The 20,350-nt window shown below is 40.5% G+C and overlaps 1 protein-coding gene across 1 annotated transcript; it reads left to right on the top strand.

Moving 5' to 3' along the window:
• The first annotated feature begins 3,202 nt into the window (after window positions 1-3,202).
• IGFBP3 (insulin like growth factor binding protein 3) lies at window positions 3,203-20,045 on the top strand. The gene is made up of 4 exons (XM_036378854.1): window positions 3,203-3,955; window positions 7,984-8,210; window positions 10,784-10,903; window positions 17,063-20,045. The coding sequence occupies exons 1-4, from the start codon at window positions 3,571-3,573 to the stop codon at window positions 17,186-17,188; spliced, it is 858 nt and encodes a 285-aa protein (XP_036234747.1). The 5' UTR covers window positions 3,203-3,570; the 3' UTR covers window positions 17,189-20,045.
• Window positions 20,046-20,350: the final 305 nt, after the last annotated feature.

The following is a 20,350-nucleotide window of genomic DNA, read 5'->3' as shown; positions in this document are numbered from 1 at the left end:
TTCAGTACATGACTTTTGTCTCTCCCTCTCCTCCCAGTAAAACTGAATAAGCAGGAAAAAATGCAAAGCCTCTAGAATAAACAGTACATGTAAATATGAATATTCAGATTCTGTACAGCTTTATAAACATTGCTACTTTGCATAATTAAAGCTTGGTCTTTTTCAAGTAAAACAGTTCCATCAATAGTAGCAAAGTTTGGGATGTAAGTGTAATTCAACTGTTAGCTATAGGTGCTGGGGTTTTAGCTATAGGTGCACATTGAGGTTTTTAGTTTTGTCTTTTTTCTTCATAAATCTCTAATCTGGCTTTCCAGACACATTGGTATCCATCTTGTTATTTCCAAGGACAGCTCTGAACCAAATTCTGTCATTCATATCACTGTAGTGCCCATTGGTTAAGACAGTGCAAACCTCTATGTTTTTAGCAGAAGCTGTTAGACCCACCTGACCTCTGATACATCACTGGCTTTCTCCTTGCAAAGGTGATCCAGCTACATATTTGTTGGTGTTAATTTTTCATTTATAGTTCTTTTGGTCAAAGTGCCATGATGCTGCATTAATCTTCATTAATGCTATTCAAAAATATATACTAAGTTCAACAATTCTGTATTTTTAAAAGGGCATTTTCTTCTATTTTGTGACATTGAAGATATCTCTTTGGATTAACAGGACTTCAAAATGGTGCACCACAGCTTGTGTGACATCATAAAAGAAAGAAGAGAAAGGAAAAAAAGTCTTTCTGATTGTGAGAATAAAAATTCAGCTTGATGAAAATGCTCTTGCCACAGTCTGAAATACAAGTTACACTGATATTAGTGTGTGAGAGGTGTACAACTCTGGTGAAAGAAAAGCTTGTTCTCTTTCATTCCTCCCATTCCCTTTGCCCCATTTTACTTACATTCCCTCAGCATTTCTATGCATTTTTGTTTCAGTTTTGAAAGCAGCATGCTATAAAAGGTCACCCCAACTGAAAAGATACTTGTGCACATACAGTGTGAATGAAGAAGGCCTCCTCTTCCTGCTAGACCTAATCTGATACATCCTGTCAAACAACCCCAAGGAGTTTTGGACTTCATCACCTACAAACAGTTATTAAAACCAAAATCTACAAAAAAGTAACAGCAAGTTTTCCTGCAATAGTCTGGGGAAAAATCAAACCAAACCAAACTAAACCCAACCAAACCAATCCAAAAAACCAATCTGAAACAAAACCTAAAAATATCCAACCAACCAACCAAACAGAACAACAAAAAAACCCACCCCAAAACCCCAGAAAAAACCCAGAAAACCCACCGTGAAACCAAACATGCAGGATATAGGACTTGATCAATTCCCCCTTTGTAGATGGGCTCGTGCAGACAGGGAATCTGTAATTCAATCCTGGACAACCTGCGACCTCTTTTGGTCAATTAACAAAATGAGCACAAGGACAAAAGAATACTGAAAAGCCTTGGTAGTCACCCATTGGGGAGTTAAGCAAGGCTGATCTCTCTTCTAAAGCATCTTTAGTTTCCCAAGGAAAAGTGTCTACTCTTACACCAGTAGTAGTCATACTTTCCATATTATTCGCATATAAAACCAGATATTTTTTATCCTGCTGGGTACGATGCTACTTTCAATATGTTATTTGCAAGATATAAGTACTGAATTAATAGAGAAAACTGAAAAGGTGATTCTAATTATCTAAAAAACATATCTTGTAAAAAGTGCAGCTTTCAAGATTAACAGTATTGTAGACAGTACCTTGAGCAATAACATATATACTTCTCTCTTCCGCTTGAATTTTGACACATTTGAACAGCTGATGTATCACTGAAAGATGAGCTTCAGCGTTACTGATGAAGGGTTGAAAGTAGAACAGTAGTCTGGCTCATAATTCCCACAGCAGAACATATTTGTATAAGTCAGTAACTGTGAGCATTGCTGTTTTTATTTTTCATGAGGAAAGCTTCTGACTGAAACACCATATATTTGTCTATGTATACACCTCACCATCCTCTTCCTCATGAGAGTGCAGTAGAGCTTCAGAAAGAATGGTCACAAAATTTGGCACTGCTAATTCAGATTTTCTCAATCAAAGTTAAGCCAAGTTAACAGGGGGAGCAAAATATGCCTAGCAAAATGGAAAGAGAATTTGCAGTGGCCTGAAGACAAATACATACATTGTGCAAAAATCCATGTAGAATTTCGATGATGGGAGTTTGGGGAGATGGATTGCTTGTCTTTTTTATCCTAGATTTGTGAGGACATTGCAATGGAAACTGTTTTCTTATATATAGAAGGAAACGTTTCAGGAGTACAGAGAACACTTAAAAAAAAAGTTAAGGGAGGCACATCCAGGAAGATATGGGGCAAGATATGGATCGTGTCCCGGGCCAGAGAGCAACATCTTCTCAAACGCGGCTGGGGTGCCTGAATGTGTGGGTGTGGTCGTCCACATACATTTCCTCCCAGTTCTCCTTGGAAACGCAGCTGTCATGTGAGCTGTAAGCCGCTCTCAAGGTATGCCCCGAACCTGTGGACGAGCGGGTGCGAGCACATGCGCACCTTCGCCAGGGCCGCGGCTCTTAGCCCCAAAGTGGACAGGATTGTAGCTAGGAATCCAAAAAACGGCACTCTCCGCGAGTTTCTCTCGCCTCTCTCGGTGCCAAGGAAACACGGTCACGGGGAAGAACACAGGCACAGAGACCACTTTTTCTTGAAACTAGAGACACACGACGTGGTCCTCTCGCCAGAGCCCTACCCCTCACAGCTGATTTCTAAGAAGTGCCCGTAAACCCCCGGCAGCACGGCGTCCCCCGTCTACTCCCTCCACACTGCACCGCCCTCACAGCCCTGCGTGGCCGAACCCTGGATCCGTCGAGGGCCGGCTCTTCCTGCCGCGCCGCGCGTTATTCATGGCGCGGGGCGGGCCGGCGGCCGCGGCGCTATATAGGGCGTACGGAGGGCACGGGGGACAGCTGGGTGCGGAGTGGCGGGCAGTGGAGCAAGGCAGCGCGGCTGGCAGGCAGCACGGCTGGCAGGCAGCACGGAGAATAAATCGAAGGGAACCCCGGTTTTTCTTTCCCCCCACCTCTATTTTACCCTTCTCGGTACTATCTCCTTTTCCGAAATGTTTTTGGACTAAATTTTCTTCTGACCGTCTGGGTTTAGCTTTTTTTTTTTTTTTTAATTTAACTTTTGCAAAGGTTTTTTTTTTTTTTTCTTCTGAGGGTTGTGTGTGGCAAAAAAAGAGAAAAGTTACTGTCGAGCCGAGTAATTCAGGCGCTCTGCAGGGAGGAGGGGGGAGAAGAGAAGGAAAAAGTTGCTTTTGTTGCTAGAGAGCTTTTCTGCCTTGATGTGACTTACGGGCAAGCGACTACAGAGAGGGCCGGCGTGCGAGTGCCGGCAGCGCGGTTTCCTGCCTCCTCACGCCGGCAGGCTCGCGAGCGGTTGGCGGCTCCGCTCTCCTCGGAGGCAGCTCAGGCTCCGCTCCCTCGGCCCGCAGCGGCGTGTGATCGCCCGCGCGGGATTCTACCCGTCCTGGGCCCGCGCGGGGGCGGCTCCCGGCGGCCCCCTCCGCCGGTTGCTATGGTGCCGCGGCCCGGCGTGCTGTGGGCAGTGGCGGCGGCGGCACTGGCGCTGCTGGTCCGGCGGGCGGCGGCGGCGCTGGCGGGGCCGGTGGTCCGCTGCGAGCCTTGCGACGCGCGGGCGCTGCAGCAGTGCAAGCCCCTGCAGCCCGACTGCGCCGAACGGGTGCGGGAGCCGGGCTGCGGCTGCTGCCTCACCTGCGCCCTGCGCCCGGGGCAGCCCTGTGGCATCTACACGGAACGCTGCGGCGCTGGGCTTAGCTGCCAGCCGCGGCGGGAAGAGGCGCGGCCGCTGCAGGCGCTGCTCGAGGGCCGCGGGCTCTGCACCAACGCTACGGCGGGCAGCAAGCTGCGGGCCTTCTTGCTGCCGGAACCGCTCGCTGCAGGTAAGGGGCTGCGGCCGGGGTGGGGAAGCGAAGGGGTGGCTTTCCTGCGCGCCGCTCTCCCTCTTACCTGCTTTCTTGCTGGGCTGTTTTTTGGTTGGTTTTTTTTTTTTTTTTTGTGCGTTTTTGTTTTGTTTTTGTATTTTGTTTTGTGTGTGTGTGTGTCGCTTTCTTTTGTTTTAAGTTACAAAGAGAGCAGCATGAGCGGGGAGGCGTGGGCGAGCTCACGGCAGAGCTCTGTCTCCGGAAACGGCCCTCGCTCGCTGCCCGCCTGCTGCCGGCCCGTGGGCGGGGGGCTCTGCCGGTAGCCACGTAGTCGAGCTTGGGATCGTTTTGAAGGAGCCGTGCTTTGGCCGAAGGAAAGGACAGTTTACCTCTTATAACTTATTTATGTATATACTGGTTTTCTTCAACACCGATGCTGAGAAGTAGCTCCTCACAAAAGAGACGGAGCTACTTTTTTTTAAAAAAAAAAAAAAAGAGAGAGTGGGGGAGGGATTGAATGTGGCTTCTGCGGTGCATGGGTCTGGCAGGCTTCAGAGCCTGGATGGAGAGAGAGAGAGAGGGTGTAATCTTCGCCGTTTGTCCCCGGTGTACCTGGAAACAGAGTGAGCAAAAAAATTCTAGAGTGGGGTCTAACTGCTGCACTGCAGCGTGGGTAAGTCAGGGAAGTCTAAGCACAGAGAGGAAAAGACAAAAATCCAAAAGATAAATTTAAATATCCCTTTGGCCTGGAAAAGTGGTTATTCACAACAAAGCGTTTGTGCGCAGTTGGTTTTTTGTCTGTACTGCAAATAAATCCTCGGTGAAATGAAGATTTCCTGTACCATTTCTATGCCTTGTAAGCGAGATGTTCACAGAAAGGGTTTTGTTTGAAAAGGGAGGGATGGTTGAAAAAATTTCTGTTAGCATGCACATTTTAAAACTTAAGACAGGGAAATTTGGGATTCAAATCAAGAGAGCACAGTCCCTCTATGCAAGCATTTAATCAAACTCTTTGCTAACCAATAGTGAGTATGTTAACATTTATTTAATAGAAAAGTGTGTCAAAAGGCTTTCCACTGTTGGCATTTTTAAAAAGCCGGAAGATTTTCTGCCAGGTTGTAGGGACTCTTTGATTAGCCGTTCCTTAGCTGAGAAAGTGGCACCAATGCTCCAGTTAACTGTCTGTTAGAATAATAGAATAGAATAGAATAATGCCTTATTATAATTATTTATGTGCTGCTTCCAAGCTGTTACAATTTGAGTGAAAGTTTGGAGGTATTAACTGAGATTTTTAATCTCCTTGGAACAACTAGTAGCTTCCTTCATCATATGAGCTTGGCTCCCTGTTCATCCTTGGAGTAACACTGGAAACAAGAATCATCTTCTCAGTACTTAGGACTTGATGGCATTTAATCTAGGAGTAGTGCTTTCAACATTGACTGTTAGAGAAAGGGAAAGACAGAGTTGTACTTAGCTGAAAATCTTTCCATTTTCAGCTGAATTCTTATTTCTGCGTTCTTGGCTGAGGGAGAACTCTGATTTTGAAATTAGTAGGAACTTTTGATTCCTTAAAAAGTGCATAGTAAGACCCTTACAGTTCACATTCAGGGAGTGAAGCTTGCAGACCTGGTGTGCAAGAAGGAAGTACCTAGAATCTGTATGACACATAGTGCCCACTTCCTCATGAGGACCACTCCACTCCCAGCTCTCAAGCCAACACTCCCTGGTATACACCTCTCTGAGAAGGATCATGTAATTTCCCTTACACGCAGCTAGGTCCTGCATCATGTGCTATTCCGCTGGTCCTTCCTAGTTCACGGAAATTGCTAGAAGTTTGTATAGGGTAGAGTATATTACAGTAGCATTATAACAGAAACTGTAGTAGGCCACTGACTTTCCAGTTGTTTTTTTGGACACAAAAGTGTTAAATAGTAGTGTGCATTTGCAACCCTTTTAATCTCCTAAAAAGAGAATGGGTAACTCTCATGGCAGTTCGTTTCTCTTATGAGGATGTAAAGCAAGCATGGCACCAAGTTTTGTGAAACTGAGTTAATAAAATATGCTTTACAGTTTAGAATGTGGCAATATGACCATTTTAATCTGAAGTGTAAGAAGTGCTATTGAGCTATAGTGGCCTTTCTGAACTGAAATGACCAGACATGGTCATGGATACTCAATGCATGTTAAGAATATTTTCTACTTATTTTTTGGTAGAAGAGAAAAACTAATGAACTGATTGCAGAAAACCTAGATTCAGGTTTATAACATTTTAGTGGCTCATTTCTTGAAAATTTCATTGAGAATGTGGGGGAAAAATACTGCTGTTTCAGAACAGGACACTAAACCACCAAAAATATGTTCAAATACCACTGAGAGTCTGAGTTAAACCCACAAAACCCAGGAAATTTGGACTTAGTACTTAAACTTCCTTAATCCATTTGCACTGTGATTTGGATTTTCCTGGTCAATTATGTCCATTGCCAGCAGTGGCTGCACTAAAACCACCAGTACCAAAATAATAACTCAGAACCCTCTTCCTCTTATGTTCCTTCTCCCTTTCCTGTGTTTTGGCAGTGCCACTGTACTCCCTGCTTAGAAATATTTAGCATTAACAACCCATTTGAACATGGACTTTTAGTACTGAATGTCTCAGCTTTTGTGAATTTTTTTTAGTGAGTCATCAAGTATAATTTTAGTATAATTTATAATTTTACTGGATGTTATCATTGAGCATTCCCAATAGGATTTCCTTAAAAAAAAAGGTGGTCAGCAGCTAAGACAGCAACTAGAATGCAGAATAAACAAATACCTTAGAAGGTACAGGAATGCTGAACTTCTGGAGTATGTTAGAAAATGTGCTTCTCCTGACTTTTTGTGGATGGTAGTTTAAAGAGAAAATACTTTGAAGCTCAAGATGAAAACAAGGTTTGTCCTTGGAACCACTACAGAATGAATGATGGTTTTTGTCCATTACCTTTAAAATGTGTTTTGTACACCAAGATGTGGGGTTTTTTTATTTTAATAGCAGAGAAATGAAAGTGTGCTGTTCTTTTTCTTCCCCGTTCTGTGTATTGAATAAAGTGAGGAAAAAAAGTCTAATTAGAACCAGGAAACTCAGCGGTCTAGAGTTGAAAGTATTAACTTCTTTAAAAAAAAAAATAAAAAAAATTACGGCCCTGGGAGAGGCAGAGCCACACTGCAGTCCTTAACTGCCCGAAGCCGGCCGCGTTTATCTGGAGTTGATGAAGTCAGCAGTAGCGGAGGGGAGGGATCCGCGCCGCGGCGCCGCTGGGATTGCGGCGGGCTTCACTTCTGCGGCGCAGGCCTGCCCCCTGCGGCCGGCGGGCGGCACTGCAGTGAGCAGTCAGGGGCTGGTGGCCAGCGCGGCCGTGGTTCCCGGGACTGTGGCCGTGGCTGGGAGAGTTTTCCGGTCTTGGGTGCAGCCTACACAGGAGGTGCAGCTGGGCACTTTGCGAGGCCGCGCGGAGCATGAGAATGCTTCACTTACAAAACTTATCGCGTGGCAACAAGGGTGCTGACACATGGGGAATGCTACACAGTTCATCTTTTTTGTATCTTGCTATTTTGTAAAAAGGAAAATTAAACACAAAGCCTAATCTAGTGGCTTGTTTGAGGAGAGACCTCATTATGCTCTACAGCTTCCTTACACGAGGAAGGAGAAATGCAAGCACTAATATCTTCTTGCTTGTGACCAGTGATAGGATCTGAGGAAATGGCATGAAGCTGTGTCAGAGGAGGTGAAGGTTAGATATTAAGAAAAGGTTCTTCACTCAGAGGGTGGGTAGGCTCTGCAGGGAAGTGGTCTCACCAGCAAGACTGACAGCATTCAAGAAACATTTGGACAATACTGTCAGGCACATGTTTTGATTCTTGGCGCTGTCCTTTGCAGGTCCAGGAGTTGGACTTGAGGAGCCTTGTGCGTCTCTTCCAACTCAGGATATTCTGTGATTCTATGTTTCTATGCCCTTGCAGACACAGCTGGCAGCCAAGTAACATTGTTTCTTCTGCATTTGTTGTTTTTGAAGGAAATTTCAGTGATTCAGAAGAAGACTGGAGTTCCAGCAGCGTAGAAAATCAGGCCATTCCAAACTCTCACAGGGTGCCAGATTCCAAGTCACATCCACCACACATCAAAATAGATATCATCAGGAAAGTGCAAGCCAAAGATACACAACGCTATAAAGTCGAATATGATTCGCAGAGTACAGATACATTGAATTTCTCTTCTGAATCCAAACAAGAGACTGAATATGTAAGTATTTTTTGTAAATAGGAGGGCATTTGCCAGCCTGTGAATGTGTGTGTGTATATACATATGCATGTTGTACATATAAAAAGATAAATAATTACACTAAATAGCTAAAGAGTGGTAATTGTTGCAGCCTTTTAGGACGTTCTGGCATTTTAACTGGTAAATCTATTGACTCTGCAAATGCATACACAATCATCAGACCAAGAAGATTGTGCTCAGGAAACACATAGGACTAATGTAATGATGTTTAACATCAATACAAGTATGACTTCACTAAAGTTTCTTAGAGACGGAAAGTTCTTGTTCTTCCCTTTAATTGTCACACATTTGTTTGAATGGACTTGAAGTGTCATCATTAATCTTGGTTGCAAACTGTGTAATTGAATTGCAATAATGGAGAAAAGGTGTTTCACATTGAGTGTAGTGGCACTGTGTTCATACATTGCCTGGTGCAAATCAAGGGAGATAAACTTAGGCTGAGCTGAGGATTAGGGCCTTGACTAGTCAGTCACTATATGACATGCTGAGCATCACCTCCACTTGCAGTTGCTGTAGGTGCTACTACCTAAATGCAAAGTCTCATGGTCACATGAGCTGCCATTGCATCCTACTGACTGTGCCCAGTGAACTTGCAGGGCAGTCAGAGTGTGGTTAATCTGAGGGCAAGAATAATTCTCTTCCTGGACATCCAGCTGCTAATCTGTGCCTTAGGCCAGATGGCTTGAAAAATACATCTGGATATGCTTTGGCATTTTATCAAAACATGCATGGTAAAAGCAGACGTGGCTTCTCATCTTCAAAAGAAGGTTTTGAAACATGTATGAGGTGAAAGCCTCTGCCTGAAGAGACTGTGGCTTTTAAGAATAACTTCATTTTTAGTTTGTCACTCATGTCCAGCCATCTAGTTATATTGCTTCAGTAGCTGCCTTCCAGTGTGTCTTCCTCCCGAAAATGTGAAGTAAAAGTGCCATCACTAAAAGAATGAAGGTTGGTCGCTTGAGGAAATAGATTCTTAACTAGGATGAGTAGTGATAGTTGGGTCCATTAGCAAAGGTATACCAGTTTACCAAGGCTGCTGGTGTCTTTAAGAACTTGAAATAAGTCCATCAGGGACAGGTGCCTTTGTCAGCAAATGCTCTTCTACTTGTGTCTGCATGTTGGCTTTTGATACTGGTCTGGTTGACTTTGCAAGCTTGCTTCAAAATAAAAATTTTTAAAATCTGTTGATCTTTTTGTAGGCCTAATTTGGGATCAAATCTTAGAATATCTGTCACTTGCAGTCAGTACATTTGACCAGTAAGAGAAGCCATTTAAAGCCCATGCTTAGAACTTGTGAGACTGGTTCAGAAAGAAAAAGTGAAGGCAACAAGGAAGGTCTTTACTGGCCAAAAGCCTCCATTTTAATCTCCAGTAGTACTATGGAGATTGTATGCTTTCAGACACTCACATTAAAGGTACTTTACATGAACAAACTATTAATACTACCACTTGAAAGTATGAATGTCATTACTTCACTAATTAAAAAGAGCACCAAATGAGTCTTTGTGTCAATGTAGCAACTTTTAAATATTTTTAAACCATGAAACCAAAGAAATTTTTTCATGTCTCTGCTGGAGAAGTGGGCTGGTAATGCAAGTCAGTGATATACCCAGATAGGAGTGTAGCTAAGCACAGAGTTTGTAGGCTGTGACTCTTGAATCCTGATCCCACTGCTGACACTGACTGCCTTCTTAGCCTCTGGCAAAATGTGAAGCTCTCTGCTTTTGATTTTCTGACTTCAAAGTGAGGCTCGTCATGCTTTATTCTCCCTACCCTGAAGGGCTGCCATGAGATAAAATTAGTTGGTGTTGGAGACATTCTCTTCGAAGTGCTTCTAGAAGCTCTTTTTGGCTCATTGTCCTAGAGCTAATCCTCACTACCTTGTTGTCAGCCTTTTTCAGATGAAGAAAAAGAGGAAAATAAAGTGATGTACTTATCTAATGAGATAAGTGCAACTGGTCCTCTGTATGACTGTATCTATTTGATTCAGTTGAAATTGGGAATTGTTGTCCAAGTTGAGGTATTTTATATATATATATTATACCAAACCACTTATTTTCAATTGAATCAATGTAATTTAAGCTTTCAAATCCAGCAGAATAAAAAAAAATTAAATGTCATTGGGGAAGGCCTATCCTGTAATGTATCCAGTGGCTTACTTTCTTCTTTTCCCACGTGGTGCAAGGCCAGCTTTTCCAAACTTATTTTCTATGTGACTGATTTACATACTGGTTAAGCCTTCCTAAAGGTATTTGTGACTGTGATTTCAGCTGCCACTAGGTGCCTCATCATAGCATAAGGCCTTCAATCTTTAGAAATCAGTTTATCTTGAATAGAGCAGAAAGTCAAATTTTTTTTTAATGAATTATCTGCTTTTTACATATTCAGCCCTCTCTTTGTTTTAATGGATTTATTTGGATTTATGCTTTCTTTGTGCTTTCTTTTGCCCTTTAAAGATTTATTAACTCTTGAGTGAAAGATGGAATTTGGGAGTGAAGTTTCATTTGTGTTTTCTAAAACATGCTTGTTAACAGGGTCCATGTCGTAGAGAAATGGAAGACACTTTAAACCACCTAAAGATCCTGAATGTCTTGAGTCCCAGGGGCTTTCATATTCCAAATTGTGACAAGAAGGGATTCTACAAGAAAAAGCAAGTAAGTACGGAGTTTTTGACATTTTAATTCATGCATTTCACCTTTTCTGCATCTTTGTTGAAGGATCCTGCCAGCAAGGTGCATTATATATAATTTTGCAGAGGAACTAGTTAATTTCCAGTTTTAGGACCTGATCTGATAGTGCTGAACCTTGTCAGGTGGGGATAATATTTTTATTTTTTGTTGATCATGACAACAGATTCATTTGAGAAACTGCATACCTAATCACATATGGGTTGACTGGTGTCCTAGATACTAATGCCCTTTGGTTTAAAAAAAGCACTGCCTCTACAATAACCCACAGAGCTAATGTTGCAGTCACCACATGACTGCAATAGATCAATGCTTTGAATTGTAAATAGCTGCTTGAGGGTTCCTAGAAGACATACACTGGATCATATTACATAAAGCAACTTGAGAAAGATATGTAACTGTCCTTTATGTGCTACACAGATCACTTCCAAAATCCAAGTCATGTTATCGTGAAAATGATACTTCTAGTAGTTACTCTGCAGCAAGGATGGCTTCTCAGCCTTTTCTGGTTCTGGGGTTGTGACCTTTCTTGACAAATGCCAACCAAAACTGTGGGTATTTATGCTTTAGTTGTGTTGGATTGAGCTACGGCAGCATTCTCCATTCAGTGCTGCCATTGAAGCTCGCTCAGAACTCGGGGAAATGCAAGATGTGTCGGGTTCTTTGTTTAGTGTGCGCATCCTATTTAATTTCAGTGTTTAGTTAGTGGCCTGCCTCCAAATATATATTTCTTTGTATACTACCAAAATTTCCTGAATTCAAAGGTATCTTTAAGACGTTTCTCAAGGACAGATTTTGTTTGTGGACCATCATGTCTTTCCATTCAGGTTTACACAAATCAGCCTCTCTATCTCTGGTAACCAAAGGAGTGGTTGACTCTCTGTTGCTAGTTAATGCAGTTCATTGATTGGAAGTGAGAGATCAACCTCTGACTAGGCAACCTTATTTTGGGAATGGTATCTCTCCATTTTTTGGCTTTCAGCTTTCTTAGAAACAGTCTTTCCCTTTCTAGTATTCTGTGGAGCTCTGCGATAAGCTGTCAGCGTCAGGTGGGGCATTTATAACAGGGATGAGATTTCCAGCCTTCCTTTTTGCCATCAGTCTAGCACTGACATTGCTTTTTCACCTTTGGTACATGCTGCTGAGCTTTTCTATGCTTCCCAGCTTTTCCTGAGCCAGGTGGTGGCAACTCTGAAGCAGGGGAAGTTTCCTTTTTTTGCCTGGAGCTTTGAGAAGCCTGTGTCAGCTGTGTTGTGCCGTGTGTAAACTAGTGGAGAGCAATGCTCACATCTCAAGCTGCTTGTTTTCAGAAAATACATTGGGCTTCTATGCAGAGTGAGACTAGGACTGTGTTTTGTGCTTGTGTCATAAAAGTATTTTCTTAGCTGCTTTAGAACAGCAAATAATTTGACTGTGTTCAAGGCACTCAAGTGTGCCATAGCCCTTTTCCTTCTCTATGTATTATAGAAGACTGAAGACTGGTATTTACTTTGTTCAGTAGATCTTCCTTTCATCTTTCTTCAGAATCTAAGGTTTTTGCTTTGTGTGCAAAAATGTGGCGGTTTGCAAGTAATCTCTGGCATTGTGTGTAGTAAATTGGATCCGCAATAAGCATGTATTAAAGTAGCTTACTTGAAAGGAGGACTGTCCTTTAAAGTACAGTCATAGTTCTATCACCAAGGTAAAAAGAAGGAAATACAAAGAGAAGAAAAGGATAGACAGATAAAAATCTTACCTAGTATCAGTTTCTAGAAGCTGATTTATGAGAATAATGTGTTGGTACAAAGCAAATAGACACTTTTGTCCTCTGTGTATTGTCTGTGCTGCCTGGTAAAATTTCTTTAGGAAAAAGTTCCTGCACTATGTGCAGTAGCCCAACTGGTCAGCATACATAGAGAATGAAGGGACACTTTCCTGCCTAGCCAGCCTTGCCAAGCACTGTGCAAATTTACATAGGTCCAGTAGTTTCAATGGTAGTTTGAGATGACTCAGGGTCTTGCAGGAGATGCCCACAAAGGGAGCTCACATGAGTAAACATTCTACACGATATTCACTTGGGTTGCTCAGTCTGTAGAAGAACCTCGATCAATCCTGGAAACAAGCCCTCAGAGATGGGACTTAAAGAGGCAGCCTGCTTCTCTCACCAACAGAATACAAACCAAAAATATTAGTTGCCCTCATAGAATTAACTCCTAGGAAAAAACCATGAGTTTGAGAAGTGTGTGAGTCCTGTCCAGATCAAATTAACTGGTCTACAAGGAATTTGACAGTTGTGTTTGGGGTTTTTTTTGAAACATCAACATTTAAGTCTGATATTTTAGATACTGTGAGCAGGTGTCTAATCTCATTAACAGAATTCTATGCTGTTTTAGTAATTCCTTTCATGCCATTATTAGCCATGTTCAATCTGTAATTGAATTCTATTGTCACAAAATTCAGAATAGTAGGTTAGGAAGTAGACAGTAAATCCATTAAAAATGACTGCAAGCTAGGCATTTTGAATTCTAGAAACAGTTGCCAAAACCACTGTCTAGGATGAGAATGTAGTAGGTTTGGGATTGTAGGAACCTGGTAAATAATGATCATGCTGGCACCATTAAAAGTCATTCAGGAGGCACTCTCATATTCTGCCTTCCTGGTCATCTGGTCTTCCAGCCAAGTTGAAAGCACTTATTTTTCATGACATTTGTGGATATCTAGAAATTTACTTTTCAAGAACAACCATGAAGAATAAATTGCATCTGTGAAACACTTCTAAGAACATAAATTTATGTGTCAGGATATAATATGAAAAATAGTTCATACCTTTTGTTTATATATAAATTTTAAAATCAGACCTGTTAAAGTTTATAATTCTTTGTCTTAATCACACATGTAAGGTTGTACTATTCAATTGTGCTGCATAGGTATATTTATACATAATTAGTTGATACAGGCACATTCCTACCCCAAACATGGGAAAAAGGTTTTGATGAAACTAGAATTATTATATGGGGCAATTACTAGAATTGCCCCATGTTTGTATACTGGAGCCAGATACTCACCTAAATGTGAGCTGGCATTGTTCCACTGAAAACAGAGCTGCACTTGCCAGGACCTAAAATGGCCTGAGGTACACGTCAATGTTGTCTGCATTCTCTTCCTGAAGACCATGATTGTAGCTCCATGGAGCCCTCAGTGGAATACCATATGCTTTGCTGTGCCCCATAAATGCATCTGCAGTATTTCTTTGTGGAAGGGAGAGGAGCAGGTGGCATGGAAATGGCAGCTGCTGTTTCTATCAGAAGTAATTAGTCTCCACTGCTTGGGCAGTTTTCCAACTTTTTAAATGTATAAAGTCATACAGAATAGCTGGGCAGAGCCTAGAAATGTATGTGGAATACAAAATTCATAAGAGAAAATATTTAGATATATATGTTTTTCTCTACGACCTGTTTACCACTTCTGTAGAGAGTGTTGGCTGTTTCAGGATAAGAGCATCACTTTTTAATCAGAAGTGCTTTACTATTGACAGCATGGCTGAGTAGGTAGAAAAAACACTTGGAAAAGATAAGTTGTTTTCTCATAGAGTGTTGTTTCAGCTGTAGAATGATCTAAGGGTTTTGCTTTTCAAATGGATTATCTAGAGGAAGTAAATAAAATAGTAGTAGGGAAGGTGTTGCTGCAAATTAACTTAATGTAGTAATTACTTCTGAAAATTGATTGTGCAACTGTTGAAAGCAATCAAAGCCTCCAACAACAACATGAGAACTTTAATCAATCATTTGTTTTGAGAGTGATGCAAGCCTACAAATCAGTGAGAGTTGTGTAATATGCTTCATATACTTCTAAAAGGGGAGGCTATGTTACTATTATTAGCAGAAATGTAGTTTCATTGCCAGAGCACGAGCCTGGCAGCCAGAAGCCCTATGCTCTTTGGGCTCCATCTGTGCCTACTCTGTTGGGAAAACAACTCTAGAAGTGCTGGCTCGGTTTCCTTTTTGTAAAATTAAATTGTGCAAATGCTGTTATTAATTTCTCTGTGTTAAGCATGAAGAATTTAAGTCATTAAATCTTAATAATACTTAAGCTGGAGTCCAGTCACCACCAAAATTGAAGAAAAATTTCTCTTGACATCAGTGGACATTAGCAGTCATCCATAGAAATCCTGGAGAATACATGTAAATTCTAGTCAGGTTTTTGAGACAATAAATACAAGTTTTAGGACTTATGTTTAAAGATTTATTAACAGATAAGAACTGAACTGCAGGTAACCATTTAGTTCAGCAAATTATTAATGTAGCTGTTCTCTCAGTAGGTTTGAACTTCTTTACCCTCTTCTAAAACTAAGCTGATATGTATGTTAAGCTGGACCTTGTCATCCTGCTGCTGTCCATTTTCATAGGGCTAATGCAGAAGGACTGAGGATTTGTAGAAAAGAAGACATTGCATTATTTCTGCATTGGGCTTCTTACTCAATAATATATCAGAAGGGTGGCTTAATTTGCAGTTATGCTGAATAACATTACTTAATTTACAGTAAAATAAAATAAACAAGATAGTGACTTGTTTGAAAAAATTTGTACCTAATGTGTGACCTGCTTCCATCTCTTTTGCAAGGTCTTAGTGAACACTGTCTACCCTACTTCATGCTGCCACAAATTAATTGTCTCATAGGCCAGTGTGCTGGTGCAGGCTGTTCCAAATTGTTCTGTATTCCAGAACTCTCTAGTTCTGTCCAAGATAGCACTGTCACCTGAGATACTAAACTAGACATGGAAAGGATCAGTTACTACGAGCAGCATGTGAAGCCCAACACTTGCTTCATGTTTTCTTGTGTACCTGCACATAGAAAAGGCGCTTATGTGAGCCACTGCCATAGCCTCCTGATATATTGGGCCATGCCTATGAGCCTCTGGAGAACAAGAAGTAGAGGGATAATGGTGACATTTACCAGATTGTACCAGCCTGAACTTCTGAAAACTTCAATTACTCTGAATGTGATCTCAGAGGCAACAATTGCTCTGCCTGAATAATAGACTTGACAGTCTTGAGGAACATAAGTAGCACCAGTCCACCCAATCTTCCTTCATACTGGCAATGCAACAGACAAAACCACAGGAAATTGGATGTGCTTGTGTCACTGCCACTTTTGTGAGTACGTCCTGAGTAAACAGCCACCTTTGTTTGCATTTGAAGCAAATTCTGAATCACCAGATCTCAAAACATGAGCTAACAGGAAGGCTGTGTCTTAACAGTGAGGCTGACCATTGCAAACCTAGTGAGATTCTCGATATATCTTATGAATGGATAAAACCCTTGCAAGGTCTTAGTGGTTCATGGTAATGTAACAGTGTCCAGGGCTGCATACTGAATGCAGCCTGCAGAATGTTATCTCCTTTAGTCTACTTTTTGCCATTCTTGGTTCCTTGGGAGGAGCATTACTTACTATGTAGTAGACTTTATAATGCATATTTACTGCATTACTGCTTCTAAAGAGGTTCAGTGTTATTGCCTGTGATAGTTTCAGGTTGGTCAGTATTGCTGGTGAATTCTAGCAGTTAACTTAAAGCTAACATGTTATAGACTACTAGATACACAATTTTTTTAATAGGAAAATACACGTGTAAAGTTCTAGTCCACCTAGCAGGTTTTGCAATAACTACACTGTAGAAGGATTATGTATCTGTTAATAAATGTCAGCTACACTTTTGAATTTCTTTCAGTAAACAGATGCAAACCAAGTGTGTTTCTTGCTGCAATGGTTGTCTTTGCCAGACCTGTACTTTAGTGTAGACCATATCTGCTTAATTTTTTTTCTAAAGATGGGTCCCAGTCACTAGCCCATACTATTGTATTGTATTCAAAGGGGGCAGCTGTACTGCCAAATATGATAGGGGAGCAATTTGTAAGTCTATTTTCTGGTAGTTTTCAGTGTTCTCAGTTCTATTATATTAGACCCAGAGGGATTGATGGAGAGAGCGGGCATTTTTATTGAAATGCTTTGTAGTGGTAAACAAATACTCTCTGTCAGATATGGTCAGGATAGTGAAGTGCAGGTATCAAAGGAGCAGGAATCCCTGCTGTCTAATACAGCAAGTGGCGAAAACAAAATTCATGCTAACTGGGTCTTTTATTATGTTTCAGTGTCGCCCATCCAAAGGCCGAAAAAGAGGTTATTGCTGGTGTGTGGATAAATATGGACAGCCACTTCCTGGGTATGATGGGAAGGGAAAAGGAGATATCCACTGCTATAACTTGGAAAGCAAATGAGGACTGGGTGCCAGCTCTTCTAGCATCTGTGCATGGCCACTGGACCTCACAGAGACCTTGGACGGGCTGGGCAAACACTGTGGGACTGCACTGTCTGTGGAGTAACAAGCTCTGCTTTCTGCAGCAGATGGGCAGTTGCAGCCTCTGTGGATGCTGCTGCAGCTGCACCCTGCCACCGACACACATCGAGCTTCCTATGGGATGTATAGGGAGCTCTGAATTCCCATGTAAACCTGCACTATTGATACCCAGAGAAAGAGAGGAAAAAAAAAAAAGGCACTTCAGAATGGAATCAGGGAGTCTCCACTGACTTTTTAAAGAATGGCCTGTGACCAATTTGATCCCAAAAGATAGTGGTTTTTTTATTTTAAAGAATTTATAGACATTAAGCTTGTAAAAGTATTAAAAAGAAAAACTAAACCAAAAAACCCGCAAGGATTTAAAGGTAAAGCTTTCTTTACAGATCTGATGGGAAACTTGTCTTCACGGGTAAAAAGTTTTATAAAAATCTTAAAGAACTTTTAAAGAAATGTATTTCTAAGATAAAGACATGGCTATTTTTTCTGTAAAATATATTATGAATATTCTTTTAGTCTGTATTTAATATAATTGTTTTTTAATAAACTTTATTTAAATGTAACATGTGAATACCAAATATTATACAGTAATTGTAGTGTATACATCTGTATGCAAAGAGAGAGTAAGGTTATGGAATGATTTATAAATACGTTTAAGTCTCTGTGCATACACACTGATCTGTTCTAGGTAAGAGAAATGAATTTTTGGAGCAAAGAAAGTGTTTCCAGAAGAGATTGAGTTTTATTATTTGATATAACTACAAATGCCAAGATAATATTTTTTTTTAATTATTTTATTGATAATTCTAATGTACCCATCACTGACTTATGCCACTGGAAAAGATAACAGTCGCACTGAAGTTCTTGGTAAAGCTTTCTTTTGTTTGTACGTTGCTTCAGTTTGTGCAACGGGGCTTACATTTCCTCCATTTACTGCTCACAGAATATTCATGGACAAAAAATTGCCATTACAGTACTACTCTTTGTATTTGCTTATTTATTTTGAAAAGGTGTATCTATTCTGTGTTGTCTTGGTAAATTCTACCAAAGCACTTACTCTGTATGAGGAACTCCTGTTGAAAACAATGTCAACAAGATGGGGGGATTGTGGACCCAGGGTGTTGAGACCCATGCATTTCATTTATGCAACACAATTGTTGCTTGCTTTGACTATGGTAGAAATCATTTGCCTGCATCTAAGCATAGAAAAAGAACCATTGTGTTTAAATAGTTAAATTCACTGTCTGTCATGGTGTTATATGTCTAGAAGTGATTTGGTTTTGTTGTGGTATGTGGTGCTTTCACATAAGGAAGACTTTGGCAATTTTTTTTTTTTGTTGAGGCTGATTGTTTTATGTACTTTGTGAAAAATTCTATATGACAATGAAATCTGGATAAGGAAAGGTGGCCTGTGAAATGTATAATCTCTCTGGAAAATAATGCCATATTTTGTATATGTATTTATTTATATATTTTATATAAATATTTTATATATTTATATAAATATATATTCTTATATGTCTCACTATAAATGTTTGATGTCACTGTAGGAAAAAGAAGCCATCAACACTGTAATTCCTTGTTGGGTTGGGAACTCCATGAAGACTATGGACATTGGGTTTTCATGTGCTGGGGCTAGGCGTTGTGTTGATGGAAGAGAGGCTGTGGTGCTGAGGAACCCATTCCTCTCCCACTGCCTGAATTACAGCCATGCTTGTTCCTGCCAACAAAGGCAAATGTCTAGCAACTCTGACATGGAAAGATTTGGACATGCAGCTTGCCAGGATTGTATCCCATCATTATAACTCAGATGTCTAAAGCCTTACCATGACATGTATTAACTGAACAGCAGTATGAGTGTTCTCCACATCTTTCCAATTTGTCTGATGAAATGAGTTCATATGATCATTAAAACTGAAATTTTGTAATCTCATGGTAAGAAAGAAATTGTATGTGAAGTGATGCTTACTCCAGGCTAATATAGGTTTCCTGGCACAAGGTTACAGAAAGTTTTGTGAGGTGAAGATTTATTGCAATGTTTTTATTACTAAAGCAGATCTAATGCCTGCAAAGATTTAAGATTAAGGCAAAATAATAAATTCTGGGCTTTTTTTTCAGAGTTGTAAACCAGTTCTTTTCAAATAATTTCACAGAGAGAAGAAAGTTGTATATACACCAATATTTACACATATAATCATAGATAAGAAAATAAGGGCTTGATTCATTGAAGTCACTTATTTTGCCTCTATTTTTTTTAATAACTATCTGGTGAGCCTTCTGAAAACAAAAATCAGTTTCTTGTCAAAAGTGATAGACATGTTTTGCAAGGCATCTGTCTATCACTTAGATCACATACTTATATTTTGCAAGTATGTAAGGTGTTTTAACAGCCTGTGACAGGCTTTATGATTTGGGTATTTTGTCAAGTATTTCAATTTTTTATGTTTTATCCTACAATTAAAAACAAATGAATATAGAAGAAACTGGCTAGTAAAGGTGATTAAGTCATATATTATGAAAAAAACCCAAACAAACTACATCTCAAGGCGCTAAATCTGATTTAATCGTGCAATTTTTCACATGAATATTTAAGAAATGGTGTTCAGCTCCTTTATTAGTACTAACAGTCTTTAGTTATGTAACAGACAAAACATACAGCCATAAGGGGAAAGAAAAAAGATGTGTACAAATCAATTTTATTTTGCTCCCAACAAATATCTTTAAACGAGAAATTGTGTTTTAAAATAGCCCCAAAAATAAAGTCTTACCTGTCATTTAAAGCTGCAGCGTTTTCAGAAGTTGCCTTTTAAATATTTTTTACAAGAACAGTTGATTGCATTAGTATTGGATACTTGCCATGGTCAATCTGATGTGCCTGTTTAAAAGAGAGAACTTTTTTAAAATTAAAGAATCAGTGGCACCTTTTTCCTTTTTTCTATTTTATTTTTTTGGCATTCCTATTTCTGTGAAGACAAAGGTCCAATTCAATAGACAAGAGTACTTGTCATTCAAAGATTTTTCTCATGGCTAAGGGGTGCAATTCAAGCAAATATATGTATTTGTGGTCCACACCCAAGCAGCAGAA

This window comes from Molothrus ater, chromosome 1 (genome assembly GCF_012460135.2).
Source record: "Molothrus ater isolate BHLD 08-10-18 breed brown headed cowbird chromosome 1, BPBGC_Mater_1.1, whole genome shotgun sequence".
Taxonomy (NCBI): Eukaryota; Metazoa; Chordata; class Aves; order Passeriformes; family Icteridae; genus Molothrus; species Molothrus ater.
This window is presented reverse-complemented; position numbering and strand designations above follow the sequence as displayed.

Excerpts from the sequence above, each read along its gene's own strand:
- IGFBP3 (XM_036378854.1), top strand. The coding sequence starts at position 3,571 with ATGGTGCCGCGGCCCGGCGTGCTGTGGGCAGTGGCGGCGGCGGCACTG. Across the intron at positions 3,956-7,983 it reads GCCGGAACCGCTCGCTGCAG|GAAATTTCAGTGATTCAGAA; the intron begins GTAAGGGGCTGC and ends TTGTTTTTGAAG. Across the intron at positions 10,904-17,062 it reads GATTCTACAAGAAAAAGCAA|TGTCGCCCATCCAAAGGCCG; the intron begins GTAAGTACGGAG and ends ATTATGTTTCAG.